The 21,231-nt window shown below is 38.4% G+C and overlaps 1 protein-coding gene across 2 annotated transcripts in view; it reads left to right on the top strand.

Annotated features, from left to right (window-relative positions):
- Nucleotides 1-21,231, top strand: part of hdac8 (histone deacetylase 8) — a 69,846-nt gene that overhangs the window by 14,875 nt on the left and 33,740 nt on the right. For both annotated transcript variants that reach the window (XR_007956765.1, XM_052021340.1), the window contains exons 4-7: nucleotides 3,975-4,116; nucleotides 9,751-9,863; nucleotides 17,480-17,557; nucleotides 17,650-17,758. Coding sequence is in view for 1 of the 2 variants with exons in the window: in XM_052021340.1 (XP_051877300.1) it covers nucleotides 3,975-4,116; nucleotides 9,751-9,863; nucleotides 17,480-17,557; nucleotides 17,650-17,758 (442 nt within the window). In the remaining variant the exon portion in view is untranslated. The remainder of the gene's footprint in view (nucleotides 1-3,974; nucleotides 4,117-9,750; nucleotides 9,864-17,479; nucleotides 17,558-17,649; nucleotides 17,759-21,231) is intronic.

Genomic DNA, 21,231 nt, shown 5'->3' with positions numbered 1-21,231 from the left:
GGATTTACAGAGCGATAGTGAGCCAGAGAATTTTAGAAAGAGAATTCCAGAGATTGAGCCTCAACAGCTGAAGGCAGAGCAACTAATTATGGATCATTTATAATTAAGGGTACACATGATAGGACTGTAGAACCACAGGTTTTTTATGGCATTGAAAGGTTGGAGGGGGTTACTGCCAAAGGGAAGGGCAAAGTGGCAAAAGAATTTGAAAATAAGGATGTGAATTTTAAAACTGAAGTAAGGCAATGCTTAATGATGAGTTGGTGTAGATCATCGAGCAAAGGAATGAATAAGACTCGGTGTGAATTAAAGTATGATTATTGAGCATGTGCTGTAACATAGAATAGCATGTAATGCACATTTTATTGTCACTTGCATAAAGTTAATTTGTGCATTTGAGGCCAATGAATGTTATGGGGCACACAAACTCTATCTGGAGATTTGAGCCCAGCTTTGGCCTTAGTGAAGGGTACAAATCTTATATATTCCATTGCCTGGGATTTTGAGTGTCCATCATCTTGTAAGTAGGTGTCCTTTAAGTAGATTTCATTTTGTTCACTCTCAGCATCAACCTTTTCTGCTGGTACCTTTAAGGTCACTGGTCCAGATGCCCAGCTTGATTAAATAACTGTCCAGTGTCTATTTTCTTCCTCCGTTGGCTCCATCTCTACAGAGCTGGTAGAGGAATTGGCATTCTTTTCAGAATATGTGAGTGGTTTATTCCACCCTGCATGTTACTTTGGGCCTGACACACAATGGAATTGTGCTTCTGGATGAGCTTACACCAACACAATTTTGCTCTAATTCATCTTCATCAGTGCATGAGAATGTCAATTAAGCCTGGATATCCAAACCTCTGTTTGAAGAAACATTTTTAGGTTTGGACCAGAAAACCACAGGCCAGACCAAAGCGGAGCCAGAGTAAGTTTCATTTAGGGAGCAGGTGTCATAACCCCTGAATCAGTTTTCCATCAAGGCTACAGTGATGAAGCAGTCATTCGCAGTAAGCTTTCAATGACATGGGATTTGATCATAAGCAAATAGACATTCTGAAAGGAGATGCGGAATGGAGCAGTGAGAATTGCATCACTTGCGACGTCCACAGAGTCTCGGAGCAGAACAGAAGAATGGTGGAAGAAAGATAAGACCCCCTCCCCCAGTCATTGTGCTGCATGAGAAGTTCAGCAAGAAAGGTCGCTTAGATGCTGATGAATCTTAATAAAAACAGTAGGACACTCACAACCTTAGCAGATAACAACAACATTGGTGTATTAAATGTAAACTAGAAAAAGTTAATTGGAAATTTAAGCAAATATGCAGCAAATCAGAGACATGGCAGTTGAGCCTTGAAGAGAAGCAGAGACTTAATGTCTGGAGAAATTCTAAAGTTTGGAACCAAATTTCAGTGATGTGGAGTGATTAGATGAAATATTTAGAAACAGCTAGGATATAACACATATCCTAACAGAAACAGTAGTGGAAACTGAACAGAAAAAAATAGCTTTTTAAAAATTAAATATTTGAAAAGGAAAAAAATTAGAAAGAATGTGGACTGTGCATAGTTGTTTCAGATTCACTGCAAGTCTGATGGGTTGAATGATTTCTTCTGTGCTATAAAATTAATAATTCAATGATCAGAATATCAGTAATCATTCTCATGGCATTTTGTAGATTGATTTCCTACTTGAAGGCATCAGCCTCAAAAATATAAATACTTAAGTACTTTTCCTCAAAAGTAATGTTTATCTTTTAAAACAAAATATCTGAGTATTTTCTGTGTGTTATCTGTAAAATGATGCTGGGTTCTTTCAAACAGATCAAAATCAGAGATTGTGGTTTGGAGTTTTGGATCAGTTGCTTTGTCATGAGAAGTTCTGGCAGATTTGCACATTTGAAAATACAAGCTTAATAGTGCTCCTTTTAATGGTAAACAAATAACAGAAGAATATTATTTCTGTTTTTTGCATTGTTATTCAGTTGTACAGGTTACCCTTCACCGATCAAGTGCCACCATAGTGCCCTATATTTTCAGATTCTAAGGAATCTGGTGCTCAAAAAGTTAACCTTATTTGGCAGCAATACCTGAAAGAAGAATAATGGTCACAAGGACAGCTTATTGTGATTTCTAAAAAGTAATTTGCTTGTGAAAAATCCTGAACCTCCTGTCTGCCTGAGTCAGAAGAGGATCTTCAACATGAACGCGGCGGCCAAGTCTTTCTCTTGTTGCTAGGTGTTACGTAGTCTCAGACTGTGTCTCGCAATAACTCTATAGATAAGGATTAGTGTCAGTCAGGTTGCCTGAAAGCTGGGACCATTCCAGCACACAGGAATTTCAGTTCACAAAACTCTCATTATCTTTCACTTAAACCTGATCTAACAAAGGACCTTCTGTGGAACTGTTAGCAGCCTATACTGGGAAAGGACAAAGGCAACCAGACTGGTGTTTCCTACCCTGAAATCCCACTCTCTAGCTCTGAATTGGCTTTGGAAAGGGGCAAAAAAAAAGAATTTATGTTGCATTCTGTGGAACAGGATTCAGATCATCTGCAGAACAAAGATCTTGTGCTCTGGTGTTGAATGAAATAGAACAAGGTATGGAGGGAGTAATATAGGAAATGGTGTCTGCATCTGGATTTAAGTCTGCAGTTTTGTTCAAATCTTTACTGCTTCAGATTAATCTGATATGTTAAATTTAATTCAATGTATTTAAATAATAAATTTCTTTTGTTTTCTGTATCCTTGTGAACTATTCTGAACAGAAGTTTGGCCAAGTAGCCAGTTTCTAATCTTGTCCTACCAGGCACCTAGGAACAAGGAGACACCCAGAAAATCTTGGGTGACTTGGTTTTGTTATGGTTTACTGTCTTTTTAAATGGACTGACAAAAATATGTGAGGTTTTTCCTTATAATAGTAAATGATGACATTCAAGTAATTTTAAATCTTTTTAAGAAACTGATAATCTGTAAATTCTTATCCCCACACATGAGACTGGGCAGTCCCAAAAAAGACTATCTTTAAGAGAAGGGGTATTCCTTTGGGGGAAAATAAACATTGAAATTCAAGCTAGTATGAAATGTTAGCTTCTATTTCAATATAAAAAAAGTTATCTCAAACTTCTTTAGTTGAAGCCTTTTAATAAAGAACAACCTAGTGCATTTAGCATGATAATGCAGTAACTGGGGATTGTACAAAAATGATGTAGGTTTGAGTTTACTTTGATATATATTTCTTTCTTACAGACTCCCTCTCTGGAGGGGGGAAAATGAAAGGATTAGTTGTTCTGGGGAAAATTAGTGACTGAGAGGCTGAATTGTTATTGTCTGATTTAATGCAACTCTCAGGGTCTAGCTGTTGAGTTATAGAGGGCTAGCAACAGATTATTAGAGTTTCTTTTAGTTTAGGAAATAGTATGTGGCATTAGAAAGGCTGAAAAAGGAAGAGGAAATAGATTTATTTATTAGCTCATTGAGCATGTGCATTGAAAACAAAAACTCTGCAAAGAGCATTTTCAATTATCAGTGTGCCGAATTAGCTAATCACTGTTAGAGGAGTTGAAATTAGCTTTAACAACCATGGGTTTTGAAAGTGAAAATCAATTTTCCTCTCCAGTTATGGGAGTATGTGTATATATCTGGACCTGTGTGTTGCATGTTAATTGTGGAAAGAATTGGGCTTAGCTCTAATTTTCACTACAGTTGAATAGTTGTGTGTAATATATTTACGAAGGACATGTGAGTGATCTTTTCTGAAAGCACGAACTTGACAATTTAAGGATCGCATGGAAATAGTGGCTGAAGATGAGCAAGAAAAATACAAAAGAATGAAAGAAGAGAGTAAAGTGAGATTTTAAAAAATGTCTATTCTGTGGTTAGGTCCTACATGCTTGGGATGCTTTTAGCTGAATTTTCATATTTACTATTGAATTGATTTAATCATTGTTTTATAACCTCTCTCCAATGCTTGCATTTTTCAGGTTATGACTGCCCTGCAACAGAGGGAGTGTTTGATTATGCCGCTGCTGTAGCTGGAGCCACTCTTACAGCAGCCCAATGCTTGATGGACAAAAAATATCAAGTGGCAATAAACTGGCCTGGGGGATGGCATCATGCAAAAAAGTAAGAGTCTAGAAAGAAAATTTTCACCAAGTAAACAACATAAAATCAAGATGTACATAAAACTTGATAAAATTTTATTAATCGATTTTTTTTTGTCTTTTAATATCCTCATAGGAGTTTTTACTTAAAGAATTTGACATTTTCCAAAAATTTGGGCTTGGGTATGACATTTTACCCAGAGCTGTGATGCTCTTTGCTGAATTCAGAATATTGGAATGTTCAGTCTGGATGTATTCAGTGTACCCAATTTTCCAGGATTTAATAGATTATTTCTTAATACCTCTTTCCTGATGTGGGTATTGCTGGTAAGGCTAACATTCATGGCCCATCCCTAATCACCCTCAAGAGTGTGGTGGTAAGACAATATCTTGAACATCTACACTATTTCTGGTGAAGTATTCCCACGATGCTGTTGGGTAGGGAATTCCATGATTTAGTCTAGTGAAGATGAAAGAAGGATCAGAATAAGGTTTATTATCACTGACATATGTCGTGAAATTTGTTGTTTTGCAGCAGCAGTACAGTGCAAGACATAAAAATTACAATAAGTTAAAAAAATAAATAAATAGTGCAATAAATAAATAAATAGGAATAATGAGGTAGTATTCATGGATTGTTCAGAAACCTGATGGCAGGGGGAAGAAGCTGTTCCTGAAATGTTAAGTGTGGGTCTTGTACCTCCTGTACCTCCTCCCTGATGGTAGTAACATATGTTACATCTTAGCAAATGTAATTGTGTATCATTTAAAACTAATTTTGACTTCTAGTACTTGAAACAGGAAAGTCCGAGATTAAGAGGAAACTTGGGTTCTGATGGTAGTATTTATCTCACCTTTTCCAATCATACCCTGACCCTGCCTGCGTGCATCAGTATTTCAACCTAAATCACTGCCCATCACTCTGGAAAAGTTGAACATTTTCCACAATCTTGTGAGTTAGAGACTTGTTGACATTCATCTGAGTGCAATGGAGAAAAGGATAGAAAAAGAGAGAGACTTGGTGGGGAGATGTATTGTTCAGCCTAAGGTTGTCCGTAGCAATGGTTTCATTATATGGAGGAATTCTAATAGGTGTAGTTTTTGGCTCATGTACTTGTATCTACTTTGGCTTCAATGGGAGAGGTAGTTGGTTGAAGCATCAGAAGATGAGATTTGGGAGTTTTGTTTTTTGGGGAGAGGCAACAAGTGCCAGAGAGCATTTTCATTATTTTTAAAGTAGGGGAATGATATATGCACCAGTAGGCTTTAAAAGCATGCTTCTTTATCTTGGTTGTTTTGTTGGTTGGGTGATATAGGTTCAATATGATTTGTGATAGATTCTTATGATAACTATCTTTATTGTTTACTTTCAAGGAGGACAACTTGTATATTTATTTAAAATGTTCTTCACCTTATTTAAGGTGTCAAAGGTGACTTAATTATTTGTGTGGAGCTGGCCTTGACCAAATGTAACAGGATTGAGGTCGTAGTTAACACTCAATTGGCTACTTTGGGAAGCTTTACACTGGGCTCCTGAAACAGAAACTCTATTCTGAGCTCTGTCATGGGAAGAGATTACCAAGTGTACAGAAAACAGAGTCCAAGACCTTGCTCAAAGGCTTCATGAAGAAATGCAACATTCCACTCTGGGATTCTCTGGCCCGTAACCACTCAGAGTGGAGAGGGAGCATCAAGATCACAAAATAAAATATGCTTAAGTGGCAGATGCAATGCATCATCTCACAATACACCCATTTGCCTGCCTCATCAGGCACTTCTTGCCCTATTCTTGGAAGTCTGTGGATCCCACATTAGCCTCGTTAACTATCTCAGACCACACAAAACTGGAATGGAAACAAGTTATCTTCAATCCCAAGGGACTGCCTAAGAAGAAGGACATAAACATTCTTTCCACACCACCACCTTGTGCAATGAACTTTGGAAAGTTGTGAATAATTCATATTTTGATATGCATGTCTTGTCCAAATCTCTCACTTCTTTTATTGGGTGTCTTTTTTTAGGTTCACATTTTTATTTCAGCATTTAACATTGTATTATCCCATGTTTCTGTCATGATTTAGAGTTGTAATTTTAACAATACTGCTTCTGATGATGCCTCACTGTCCAAGATACTCAGGAAAAATGCTTATTTTAAGTTGGGAATAAAATTTGTTCACTAACATCTTAAAGGAGGAAGTGATGTGCTCCATTGTGCCTGAACCAGTTCTCTGAAAGAAGCAGTCCAGTTTGTCTCATTCCCCTGCCATTTCTCTGTTTGTTGACAATTTTCTCCCACTGAAGTGTTTATCCAGTCCCTTAGTCATCTTAATTTGCTGCAATGAAATAAACATCTGCTCATATCAACTCTGGCTCTTTTACCCATTTTGAGAGACAGCAATTATTGCATACTAAAGTTTATAAATTCTATAGTTGTCACCTCACTCTCATTTCACGTTTGTATTGATAGTTCCTGGTAGTTCTCACAAAACTTAGAAAAGTACCCCGAACTCGACCAGAATAATTCATTTGTTTACTAGATTGTTTACAAACTCTCAGAATATGATTTATAATTCAGAGTTTTGAAAGAGGTGGTATTAGAGATAGTGGATGCTCTGGTTATCACTTTCCAAGGTTCTGTAGATTCTGGAATTATAACTGTGGATTGGAGGGTGGCAAATGTCAGCCCCACTATTTAAGGAAGGACAGAAAAAACAGTGAACTATTGAACTGCTAGCCTCTTGTCAGTGGCAATAATATAACAGAACATCTTGAAAAGGATAGGAGAGCCAACATAGAATTATGAAAGGAAAATCATGTCTGATTAATCTGTTGGAGGTCTTCAGCTATGTGACTAGTAGAATAGATAAAGGGGAACCAGTGTACGTGGTGTATTTTGATTATTGGAAGGCGTTTGATAAGATCCTGCACAGGAAGGTTGGTCAACAAGGTTAGAACACACAGACTGAGAATTGGTTAATGGACAGAGGACATAGTGGGAATAAATGGATTGTTCTTGGATTGGCAGACTATGGCTAATGGACCACAGGGATCGGCTTCAGCTTTTCACAATCTATATTAATGATTTGGTTTAGGAGACAAAATGATACCAAACATCAGGTTGATGGCCTTACATCAGATCTTTCTAGCATCTGCAGTATTTTACTTTTTTAATATATGCCCAGATCTCTGGAGTTGTGATTGAGCTTAAAACTATTAGTACAGGTGATTGAATTCCTGCAGCAGTTGTCAATTCCTTTGAAAGGATAATCACTCGTAAGATAAGAGGGAGAACTGCAGCTTTATCATATGATTAGTTTGAAGTCATCTGTCATCGGTTGGCCACAGAGATGTTGTAAATGGAATTAGTTTGAACAACAGACGTATTGAAAAGAAGTTATTGTAACATGGAAAGCATATGATCCAGCCACCATGTAGATTATTTTACATGTTGGATCATTCATAATTCCATTTGCATTGATTGTGGTTATGAATTCAATATTCCTGAGTTAAGTCTTGTAATAATCTAAGTTAATGTGCAGTCAGCAAGATGGAAGAAACAGATCTAATTTTTTTGGTTTGGATTATTTATAGACAATCTTTTTATTTGAAGAAGTGGAAAGCTATTCTGTGAAACGTTTTGGTTTCTTGAACTTGTAAAATGTATTTGATACTTTGAAGGTTTTGTACATTTTTGGTTTTAATTTATAATACAGTATTAAGAGTGTTAAATATCACTATACAGATCCTGTAGCTAGTTTGAGTATCACTGAGCTGGGCCATTAGAAAATCCATTAAATCAGGAATTGAAAGCTAGTGTGAGTAATGGTGACCACAAAACAATAGGGTTGTTGTAAAATCCCATCTGCTTTGCTGATGCCCTTCATGGAAGGAAATCTGCCATCCTTTCCTGCCCTAGCTGTATGTAATTTCAGACTCATAAATGTGATTACCTCCCACCTTCGTGGTTGTTAGCAAGAAACTTCAATTTTAATGCGTTGGAATTGCTGCTCACGCTTCTTGCTGATATAATGCTCAAACTATGAATTTCCCTTTTCTGGGAATGCTGACGTCGACACGTTACTGAAAGCTATGCTGATCACAAAATAGCAAAGCACTCTGTAGCGGCAAGGCACTCTGCAGCAGCAAGGCATTGTACAATATAATGCTGTCATTATGTTGTACAATGTATGGCGCCAGGGAGGATGGGCAAAACAAGCCCCACCCACAAAACAGCTGAAAAAACTTTTGACAGCCAGCAAAGCCATACTCCCAGACTTTGGCCACATTTAAACCTATTATGGATTTTTGAGTGTTCTGTATGTCCACTCCAATTCAGAAACTTCCAAAAATAATGAAGACTAATAGATGTCAGTTAAGTAGTTAAACAAGATAAATTATTTTTAAAATTATATCAATTAAAAGACATAAGCAATTAAAAATTTCAAAGCAAACTTAATCCAACAAAAGTGTTACTATTTATTTATCTTGCCCCACACAACTATACCTCTCCATTCAAGTGAATGAGCTCATGATTCCTGTGCCAATTCTGATGCAGGCATTAGTGCTGGGTAATTGCAGTAAGTTCACATTTAATCATATGAAGAGTCCAGTGTTAGAAGTTAAGCAGCATGAATTCATGTAGGAATTCTGACTTGGTGGCACAGGATGAGAATTGGTGGCATTTCCTTGTGGAACTGCCAGCAGTTCCCAGTTAACGTAGAACATAGAACAGTGCAGCACAGGAACAGTCCCTTCAGCCCACTATGTTGTGCCAAACAAATTAAACTGGTAATTAAATGCCTAACTAAAGTAATCCCTTCTGCGTACACAATGTCCTTAGCTCTCTATTCTCTGCACATTCATGTCCCTATCTAAAAGCCTCTTAACTGCCTCTGTTGTATTTGACTCCACTACCACCTCTGGCATTGCATTTCAGGCACTCACCGCTGTGTGTGTGTGTGTATATACATATATGTATGTATGTATGTGTGTGTGTGTGTGTGTGTATATATATATATATATATATATATATATATACACACACACATATATAAATTGCCTTGTGCATCTCCTTTGGACATACCCCCTCTCACCTTAAATACATGCTCTCTAGTTTTAGACATTTTGACTCTGGGACAAAAGATACCAGCTGTCTATTCTATCTATGCCTCGCATAATCTTATAAACTTGCCCTGCAAATTACTTCTGGCCCAATGTTTTAGAGCAGTAGAGTGGTGTGAATTTAGTGCTCTCCTTGGCACTGGTTGCTTGTGCTGATTCCACTTGCAGAATACATTAATGTAGTTGCCATGAATTTGGGACATAATCATTGGAAAATTGGGAGGAATTTCAGGATGTCCAATTATGTCCCCACAAGAAATTCCAGTTCACTCTATTATTATCTCAGGATGGTTAAAGATGTCTGAAGCTTCCTCTGGATGAAGAGATGAACTTCATTGCGTATTCCTTTAAATATCCTTATTTCTGCTAACATAGTGTAATTTAGAATTATCATTCACGGTTTAGTCACTAGTTACCAAGATTATTTCCTATGAGCACAAAAAAAGGCATAACTTATTCCTTGTAAATACAGTCTGTTAATACCACGGAGAAAATCCATCATATCCTTATATCTACCTGGTTCTTTTTCCTGTAGAGATGAAGCATCTGGATTTTGTTATCTGAATGATGCTGTGCTTGGCATTCTAAAACTGCGAAAAAAGTTTGATCGAGTTTTATATGTAGACATGGACCTACATCATGGAGATGGTAAGATTAAATCTACCAATTTATTTTAGTTGCAACATGATGTGACATTGCTAATGGGAAATTGAAGGATATCCTGTTTCATAAGGACAAAAGCAGCAATGCACTCATCTGCTGCAAACTCAGGCATGTGGCATGGGTAATCCAGTGTGTTCTCCAGGGCGATGAGTTTAATTGCTGCATCTGAAGCCAATAAGAGGTTCATTGCTATTCAGGAGAAATTGGAGTGAATTGAACATTGGAACAAACTAGGAAATTACAAACTTGTTAGTGTGACAAAATGTGGATACATGACAAGCAACAAATATATTTTACAGCCAGTATCTATATCAGTAATGTATTAAAGGTCTTACATGTGCACAAACCTTTAGTCTGTGAAGTTTGACATCCTCTTACCATGTTTACATCAACTCTGTCTCCTATAAATTTCTGGGATAACAATTAAAATGTATTTTTGAGTACATAAACTTGTTATTCTGATTGTGTCATTTAATCGCCAGGTGCCATGAGACAGAGAGACACTTTTCAGAGCAATTTCTCATCTTCAGACATTTCCTTCATTAACTGAAGCTTCTAATTTACAAAACATGGACTTAAGATGGAATAAGTTTGAATTGCTCATTTCATAAGAACATAGTTACATTATTTGATGTTTTTTTAATGTCTAAATTAAAGTTTTTACTTGAAGACCTAAACTTTTTCCAAAATCTAGGCTTCGAATTGATTAAGGGCATTTGAACCCGTGTGTCAACATGAAGTTGAGTGGAGGTAGTGGGGGGGGGAGAGAAAGCTCAATATGCAGGAGATGATAGCACATTGGACACGCAATGCCAATCCACTATTCGTTGCAATTAACTTGGGTGACTTGGACTCCATAGAGAAAATTCACTCAGGAGAAATTGATTTGGTAATTTTGATATTCTATTTGGGTATTAAGAGAGATAATAACAGGTGTTTGGGATTTCAATTCTGTACGTGGATATTTCAGAACTTTACAGAACTCTTCCATCAAATGAAGGTGAGCAAAGTGGATTAGACAGGCTTTGAGGACTTGACAGACAAATTTTTCAGTGAAAACTAGCCATAAAGTTATTTTCTTGAATGACTTGGTGAAAGGCTCTCTTTGCAGAGGTGTAATAGGAATTTGCTTAAGAAACTTTGAAGTAAGTTTTAGTATAACTTAACATTGTTGATCACTTACAAACTTTGGAGATGCCCATTTTTTTCATTGCACTTTGCTATTTTCAATGGCCATAGTACCATTGGGGTCACTTATGCTATGATACTGTGGAATCTAGTAAAGAGCAATGGTGGACAAATTACGGATCTTAAGAGCAACAGCATGTTTTTCTCACGTAGCTGCGGCTGCACAGAAGAAAAGGAATCATCTGAGAGGTCCAACGTGTAGAAGCCATACCCACCACCCCCCCATGGATGTAGAAGCAAAGGCTATTTTCTTGACGTCTGAACTCTGATGTTTGAAGCTCAAGCTGTCAAAGCTATTGGTGACAAATATTGCAGTATATTGGAACAATCTGATATCTGCTAGACTTGGTAATCATCACAAGATCACAAGGCAAGGGAGCAGAAGAAGGCCATTCGGCCCATCGAGTCTGCTCCAAGGAAAGGGAAAAAAGAAATGAGAAATGGGGAATGGGGAAAAAAAACCTATTCTAATCCCAGTTTCCGGCCTTATCCCTATATCCCTTGATATCCAGACTATTTAGATATCTATCTATCTCCTCCTTGAATGCCCCCACTGATCTGGCCTCCACTGCTCTATGTGGCAAGGAGTTCCACAGATTCACCACCCTCTGGCTAAAGAAATTTTTCCTCATCTCTGTTTTGAAACTGTACCCTCTAATTCTAAGATTCTGCCCTCTGGTCCTGGACTCACCCACCAAGGGAAACAGCCTAACCACATCTACTCTGTCCTTTCCTATCAATATTTTAAATGTTGCTATGAGGTCCCCTCTCATTCTTCTGTACTCCAGTGAGTACAGTCCAAGAGCCGACAAACGCCCGTCATACGTAAGCCCTTTCATTCCTGGAATCATCCTCGTAAATCTCCTCTGAACCCTCTCCAACGTCAGCACATCCTTCCTAAGATGTGGGGCCCAAAACTGTGCACAGTATTCCAAATGAGGCCTCACTAGTGCCCCGTAGAGCCTCATCAACACTTCCTTACTTTTATACACTATACCTCTTGAAACGAATGCCAACATAGCATTCGCTTTCTTTACCACCGATCCGACCTGGTGGTTAACCTTTAAGGTATCCTGCACGAGTACCCCCAAGTCCCTTTGTACTTCCGTACTTTGAATTTTCTCTCCTCCTAGATAATAATTTGCCCACTTATTTCTGCTTCCAAAGTGTACAACTGCACATTTCTCAACATTGAATCTCATCTGCCATTTCCTTGCCCATTCTCCTAAACTGTCCAGGTCCCTCTGCAACCTTCCTATCTCTTCAATACTCCCTACTCCTCCACCTATCTTGGTGTCATCCGCAAACTTAGCCACGAAACCATTTATTCCATTATCCATCTGTTCTTGTAAAGGTGACCCTGCCGTCAAAGTGCTTTTTATGCAAGGCTGAGATAGATTTTTGAACTGTAGTGGGATCAAGATCAGGCAGGAAAGTGGAGTTGATACCAATGATCATAGCAACCGTAATCTTACTGAATGGTAAAGCAGGCTTGAGAGGCAATACAGCAGACTCCTGTACTTATTTCTTGTTTTGCTAAAGAGGCATACTGAGTACAGTTGGTAGCTATTGCACAAATGCATCATACTGGTGACTGATGAATTGTTCTCTAGGATGGACAGTTACATCAGTTTGAGAGTCCAGTCAGATTGGCAGATCTGTCTTGCTTTCCACAGATTTTAATATGTCTGTGACTGATTTCTTACTATTAGGCATCCATGGTTACATAGGGATGTCAGAGGGAGAGCTTCCATACCATCAATATATGGCTGTCACGTAATCACAAAAAGATCTTTCTGTGGATGCAGGATTCCTAGCAGCTGCCACTTTGCATTCATTTAATACCAATCCACCCTTCTGTTTGCACCTCCTAATCAGGCTGGTTGGCTGTTCTGAGACAATAGTTATTATCTGTTCAAGAGCTGTAGCTTAAAAATAACACTCTGTGTGTGCACTTCCCTGCTGTCAATGAGCTGCTGAGTATTTTGCTACAAATCAGTGGGATGCTGAAGTTTAAGACTGGGGTATCACATGTCCTATTGACAGTGACATACATAATGTGCTGCTGTAGGCAAAGGCCTGAATATCCATAAAGGTGCCCATTTAATACTATGTGCACTTGGCCATTGTATTCATGGAAAAATTCATTGGTGCCAAGGCCTGTAGCATCATGCCATCCCATTCAAAACAGACCCTCTAATCTCTGCAAGTTTGCACAATGTATTGGGGCATATGCCAATATATTCTATGCTGTTGCTCGCAACGTGTACTACTTGACAATAGGAGCAGCATCTGAGCCAGTTGAGTAGTGCTCAGAGCATCAGTCCCCCAAATTAGAAGCACAATGATACCTGATACCTTTTCAAAAATGCTTATCTTGCAGTGGATATGATTTTTGATGATTTTGCTTCATTGAAAGCTGTATCACTTATTATGATAAACTTCTTGGGCCTGAAAAACTGGTTGATAACCTCTCACTCAAATGACTTGTTTTTCTGTGAGTCCATTCAAGGGGCTGTAGATTTCCCATTAGTCTGCATAAAATAAGTGGATTATTGCAGATGGCAGAATAAATTAAGAGGAAGTCTAGACTTAAGTTTTTGCAGGCTCTTTAACTGTGGGAGCATTATAACTAAGTTCAATTAACTCTATGTCCTGGGGGGTAGAGTCTAGGATTCTTATAACCTATGTGGCTCACTAGTACATTTGGTGATACACTTAGATACAAATAATAGTGTAACTGGTATGGTTTGCTATTTTCGTACTGCATCATCTGAATGCCATGTAGGATAATTGACCATCCTACTGGCTAGAAACAAGATACCTTACAGGCAGATCACATTTGTTTACCCACACTAAGGCTTTAATATTACATTTTATTTATTGTAAACATCAGGCATCAGGGAAAGGGAACTTTCAACTGCTTATATCACTGGATTTGCTTGAAATTGGTGGTTATTCAAGTTGTAATCTTTACACCCAGATTTCAAAAGACCCCAAGATCTGTCCTGACTCTGATTGCCAGGGACTTTAATCTGCAGAATGCAATGTTATTTACGCGCCAAGTAAATTATCTATTTCAACGCACACAAAATGCTGGAGGAACTCAGCAGGTCAGGTGGCACCTATGGAGGGAACTAACCAGTCAATGTTTTGGGTTGAGACCCTTCAGCAGGACTTGGGAATAAATTATCTATTTATTGTTTCTGGATGTATAAAGGTATTTATTTCATCATTAAGAATAAAATCAATCTAAGTAACATAAGGGGTGGAGATAATATAGAAATAAATATTCTTATTATTCTTAAGCAGTCCCTCAAGATTTAAGATGATTTCCTTCCACTCTAGTTCTGTGCTTCTAAGGTGACTGATGATACCAATATGAGACCTACAGACGCTACATAGGTGGGTGAGTGGGAAAGCAACAAGGCTCAGGAGCAGATAGAAAATAAAATATATTCCATAATGTTATTAATGTATTGTTTATGGGTGAAAACAACTGTTTATAGTTATATACCAATGGATGAAATGATATCAAACCTGAAGCATTGCTTCATTAATCACAGTTGTTCCACTGGAGCCTGCGTCGCTATAGTATGAGCACTGTAGCACATGTTTGCAACATGACCTGCCTTCCTGTGCTCTGGAATTGTTAAGATTTAATTATATTTGACGTTAAAGATACAATGTCCTTTATTTTAGGCTGTACCTAATACATCAAGAATTTATGCTGTTTAATTTATGCGGTTAAATTACTGGAATCGTAATCCAAAGGCCTGAATTAACGATTGGGATCAGATCCACCATGATAAATGTGGGACTTGAACTTAGTCAATAATATCATCTTTCAGAAGAAATGCTGAAATGAGGCCCATCTGCATGGCCAGGTGGGCATAAAAGATCCTACACCACTGTTCTGAAGAAGGGCAGGGGAGTTATTCCCAGAATCCTGGCTGACATTTAACTTAATTTAATATCACTGAAACAGGTCATCATTGCATTGCCATTTACAACAGATTACTACATGTAAATTTGTACATGCTTCCTATTTTGTATAATAATATTTCAAATGTACTTCATTGGCATTTTAGTCTTTTGACGGACCAGGGGCAGTGAAAATGTTACATAAATACAAGTTTTTCTTGTATTTCAAATTTATTGCACAGCTTTAACCAGTTCACCAAAACTAATAGAATATACTGGGAATGTGTGAGTTTTCTAGCCTAGATTTGTGTAAAATGGGCATTCAACTTTGCTAAAGATCCTATTGTCTTAATGTTGTAATGGATGACTTTATGGGAATATCATGTATCATCAGTCAGGACTTGGCTAATTATCAAAACTATGATTGAAATCAATGTTAAAACTGACAATTTGAATCGACATCACTATTCATCATATGAAGTTAAACTATGACGCTCAAAGTGGCGGCGCAGGTTGACTCTGTGGTTAAGAAGGCATATGGTGTATTGTCCTTCGTCAATCAGGGAATTGAATTTGGGAGCCGTGAGGTATTGTTGCAGCTACATAGGTCCCTGGTCAGACCCCACTTGGAGTACTGTGCTCAGTTCTGGTCGCCTCACTACAGGAAAGATGTGGAAGCCATAGAGAGGGTGCAGAGGAGATTTACAAGGATGCTGCCTGGAATGCGGAGCATGCCTTATGAAAGCAGGTTGAGGGAACTCGGCCTTTTCTCCTTGGAGAGACGGAGGATGAGGGGGGACCTGATAGAGGTGTATAAGATGATGAGAGGTATTGATAGGGTAGATAGTCAGAGGCTTTTCCCCAGGGCTGAATTGGTGGCCACAAGAGGACATAGGTTTAAGGTGCTGGGGAGTAGATATAGAGGAGATGTTGGGGTAAGTTTTTTCCTCAGAGAGTGGTGAGTGCGTGGAATGGGCTGCCGGAAATGGTGGTGGAGGCTGTTACGATAGGGTCTTTCAAGAGACTGTTAGATCAGTATATGGAGCTGAGTAAAATAGAGGGCTATGGGTAAGCCTAGTAATTTCTAGGGTAGGGACATGTTCAGCACAGCTTTGTGGGCCGAAGGGCCTGAATTGTACTGTAATCGTTCTATGTTCTATGTTTTAAAAGATATCAGGGAATAGAGGTCTGCTTGGTATAAAATTAATTCCTGGCTACAGCCATTCCAAACCTGAGGATTTATGATAGTTTTGAAACCCAACTTGACTCAAACCCAACACATACAGTTAAACCTTTGAGCATGATTTGGGTAACAAGGTTATGTAGTGAAGATGTACATTAAGAAATAGGGTTCACTTTCTGTGTGACCTGCACTCTCCTGACCACTTGCAGTTAATCAGCTGAATCACTTCACATGGTATTGAGCCTTAGTACATTTATTCATGACGAACAGGCCCAGCTTGAGGACTTAATAATTTTTTGATATGTGACCTTACCTGATCTGGGGTTGGGTAGCCAGGCTATACAGGGGGTAATTTTAAATTTATGATTTATGTATGATGTTCAACTGATTGTTGTGAAGTGTTTAATTTTTGCTTTCATATTTTAACATCTGGAACCCTTTGGTCTGTTAGCTGTTCATTTTTTTTGTCCTTTGAAAACACTAACAATAATTGAACTCAGAAAGAATGAGACAAAAATACATTTTCAGTGCCAGAGAGGTTGTTTAGTAGTTGAAATATGCCAACGTTTTAAAAGTTCACTTCCTCTTTATTGGGGAATCCCTAACTGTTTATTGAGGTACTTTTATAGCAAGCTTTGGGAGGAGCAGGGCAACCGAGTCCTGATTTCTGCTTTTTACTACCTGCAATAATGAACACTGGAAGTTATTGTCTGATTTATGCCATAAATTTGGAATTTCCCTTCTATGTGCTATTTGAAAATAGATTTGTAAATTCAAGAAGATGAGCCAAGCCATTATTCCTCTAGGTATCACATCATCTTAACAGCAAGTCTTATCCTGTAGGATACAATGTTGTTTGCATCTAAAAGCATTATCTTGAAATAAAAATAGAAAGTTCTGGAAATACTCAGCCAATCAGGCTGCTTCTGTGGGAAGAGAAACAGAGTTAACATTTCTTTCCTTCCTGATTCTGATCTAGAAAGAAAAAAGTGGGAAGGAATGAAAGAAAGCCAGTTAAGCTGCAGTGAAGTTAGGGGAGGGGGATGTCTCTGACAGGGCAAAACCAGGCTGGTATTCCCTCGGAATAAGTTCTGGTCTCCATCTGCATTTCTCAACAGTATTATGATTAAGATGTGTACGTCACCTTGAAAGCAAAAATTGGAGAAAATCAACGTTCTCCTAAATATATTTTGGAGCTCCAGAACTCCACAACAAATTTTGACACATATTAAATGTTACTCTATACCTACATAACATCCAGTATCTAAAGTTGTTGCCATTGTTCTCTTTTTCTCAACATCTCCAGGTGTAGAAGATGCATTCAGCTTTACATCAAAAGTAATGACTGTATCTTTTCACAAGTATTCCCCTGGATTTTTCCCAGGTAGGTCTTCCTTTTTCTCAGTCCTTTCACTTGATTACAGCCTTTCCTTTTTCAAACTTTTTTAAATGATTTTTTTGCTGTTATTTCCCAAGGGACAGGAGACGTAACAGATATTGGAATGGGGAAAGGAAGATATTACACTGTGAATGTCCCTCTGCAAGATGGCATTCAAGATAACCGATACTACCATATATGTGAAAGGTAGGAACTGCTGAAGAATTCAGTCAGATCCTGATCAAAACAGAAATACTTCCCTGGGAAATATTATTATTGGATTGGAGTTTCCATAATTTTGATCTACAATATTTCATATGTTTTTAATGTCTTTAACACCACGCATAATTAATTCCTGATATCTGCTGTGTGAAAACAGTGGACAGGCATATCAAGTGAAGTTGGGTGTTTTTATGTTGATAAATATGTCAGATTATTTTTAGGCAAGCGAAGCAAGTAACCTCATAGTAATCTTGCTGGTTGATGTTGAGTAAAAAAGCCAACATTTTACTTATTCAATCAGAGAAGCTGCAGATGCTGGAAATCTGAAATAAAAACAGAAAATGCTGGAAATGATCAGCAGGTCAGGTCGTTTCTTTGGAAAGAGCACAAGAGTTAATGTTTCAGGTCAAAAACCTTTTGTCAAAACTGGGAATGAGAGAAAATCAAGTTATTTATGAGGTGCAGAAAAACTAGGGTTAGGGATGGATGGGACAAAAAGGAATATCTGATGGGGTGAGGCCAAGGTTGCTGCAGGCATAAGTTGTGGAGGTCTGGTTAAATGAGTTAATAGGACAGTTAGAAGTACAATCAAAGAAGTGCAATGTGTTGCAAACAGTAAGGCTGTGGGATATGCCTAAAAAATCAGGCAATATTAATGGAGAGAGAACTGAATCAGTATCACTGATGTAGCCTTGCAGCAGAAGTTGATGCAGACAAAGGCAAAGAGTTACCTGAAGTGTGAGGATTAAATATTGAATCCAGAAGGTACAACGCACCCAGACAACAGATGAGGTTCTGTTCCTCAAGGTTGCAGTAAGCCTCATTATAGCAGGAACATATTAAAGTCCATACAGACAGCACCTGAGGTCAGAATTGAACCTGATTTGCCAGGTCCCCAAAGCAACAGCGCTATTTGTTGTGCCACTGTACTGCCCTTGCTACTCTACTTTTTTTTGACACTATTTTAATTTTTTAAATTTGTAGACAAGCACCACATGTAACATCTCTGCCATTTCCTTATTCAAATTTTCTTGTCTCAGCTTCTGAAGGATGAGCTTGTACTTTTGCTACTGTCTTCCTTTTACAGTCTTGTAGAAACTCTGTTTTATCTCCCGGAACTACATTGTGATGATGAAACCTCCTTGTTCGTGCTTCCCTTATTGCTTCTACACAGGGAAGGCTTCAATTTTATTATTTCAAGCTAGATTTCAACCTTGATTTCAGAGATTAATAGATAGCTTGCTAATATTTTACAATGCTGTACCTAACATTTTATATATTTAATGGCCATTAATGGAGTGGCTTGGACTATTTCAAAGGTGGAATTATCAGATCATTTTCTTACAGATAAGAAATTATTGGGTCTGTCAGTATAGAGTTAGCAGCACATAACATTTTGGTAACATTAGCAGTGAACTTCCTAACTGCCTAGATTTGTAATTTCCATAGCATACAAAAGCCTTTAGGCTTTACTGTGACCTAGCATTAACTGAATGTTCTTTTATTCAAGTCCAACTCTCTGTTGATACTGGCACCAGAAGATAGCTTTGATAATCTGTAATCATAAAGATTAGGATACGAACATAAACAGTTCTTCTAATGTGGGATCAGTTCAAACAAAAAACAAGCAGGAGTACTGCAAAGACTACATAACATTAGAAACAGGCGTCCCCCACGTTATGGCAGTTTGCGTAACAGAAGTTCGTCCTTACAGAATTCATAAATCACTACCAGAAAATCTGGGATACAATATGTGTTAAAAATTTGCTCTTATGAAATTTATGTTAAAAAAAATGTAAATAAACACAAAATTTATTTTTTCAACTCGCATATCATGACAGGTGCAGATGACACAATTTTGTGTTATGGAAAATCGCAGTGCAAACAGTTATCTAGGAACACAACCCCCATCCCTGTAATGCAGCCATCGCCTGTATTGATACTTGGTGAGAATTGAGGTCCCATAACAAAGCTACAACAACTTGCTATGTAAAGCTTCCCTAAAGCTGGATTCAGAATTGGCTCGCTCATAGAAGACAGAAGGTGGTGGTAGATGGAGTGTATTCTGCCTGGAGGTCAGTGACCGGTGGTGTTCTGCAGGGATCTGTTCTGGGACCCCTGCTCTTTGTGATTTTTATAAATGACTTGGATGAGGATGTGGAAGGGTGGGTTAGTAAGTTTGCTGATGATACAAACGTTGGTGGTGCTGTGGATAATGTAGAGGGTTGCTGTAGATTACAACAGGATATTGATAGAATGCAGACCTGGGCTGAGAAGTGGCAGATGGGATTCAACCCGGAAAAGTGTGAAGTGATACACTTCGGGAGATCGAATTTGAAGGCAGAATACAAGGTTAGTGGCAGGACTCTTAGCAGTGTGGAGGAACAGAGGGATCTTGGGGTCCACGTACATAGATCCCTCAAGGTTGCCATGCAGGTTGATAGGGTTATGAAGAAGGCATATGGTGTGTTGGCCTTCACTAGTCGAGGTATTGAGTTCAAGAGCCGTGAGGTAATGTTGCAACTCTATAGAATTCTGGTCAGACCACACTTGGAGTATTATGTTCAGTTCTGGTTGCCTTATTATAGGAAGGATGTGGAAGCTTTAGAGAGGATGCAGAGGAGATTTACCAGGATGCTGCCTGGATTAGAGAGCATGTCTTATGAGGATAGGTTGAGTGAGCTAGGGCTTTTCTCTTTGGAGAGGAGGAGGATGAGAGGTGACTTCATAGAGGTGTACAAGATGATAAGAGGCATAGATCGAGTGGACAGTCAGAGACTTATTCCCAGGGTGACAATGGCTAACACGAGTGGGCATAATTTTAATGTGATTGAAGGAAGGTATAAGGGGGATGTCAGGGGTATGTTTTTTACACAGAGAGTGGTGGCTGCGTGGAACGCACTGCTGGCAGAGGTTGTGGGGGCAGATACATTAGGGACATTTAAGAGACTCTCAGAAAGGCGCATGAATGATAGAGAAATGGAGGGCTATGTGGGAGCGAAGGGTTAGATAGATCTTCGAGCAGGATGAAATGTCGGCACAACATTGTAGGCCGAAGGGCCTGTACTGTGCTCTAATGTCCTATGTTCTAAAGTAATGAATGTATCAAAGTGCTTTACAGGAGTGTTTTCAGACAAAAATTTGACTCTGGGCCACAGAGAATTTTGGACAGATGATGAAACACTTGGTGAAAGAGGTTCCTTTTAAAGAGTATCTTAAAGAATGGTAGGGAACAAAAAGCATTAGAGAGGCAATTTCAGAGCTTCGAAGCAGGATAGCTGTAACCCTTGCAAGTACTGGGTAGAGATACTCAGCTCATGAGAGAGCAAGATGTCAGAATTGATGGAGAACAGAGACTTAGAAACTTTGTAGAGCCGGTGGAAGTGTAGAAGCCTGTTTAATTGTACCATGTTAGGTGTACAAAGATAACATTCAGCCAGTACAGTTTATTAACAGTT

This window comes from Pristis pectinata, chromosome 8, assembly GCF_009764475.1.
Source record: "Pristis pectinata isolate sPriPec2 chromosome 8, sPriPec2.1.pri, whole genome shotgun sequence".
NCBI lineage: Eukaryota > Metazoa > Chordata > Chondrichthyes > Rhinopristiformes > Pristidae > Pristis > Pristis pectinata.
The sequence above is the reverse complement of the archived record's forward strand: the minus strand, read 5'-3'. Positions and strand labels throughout refer to the sequence as shown.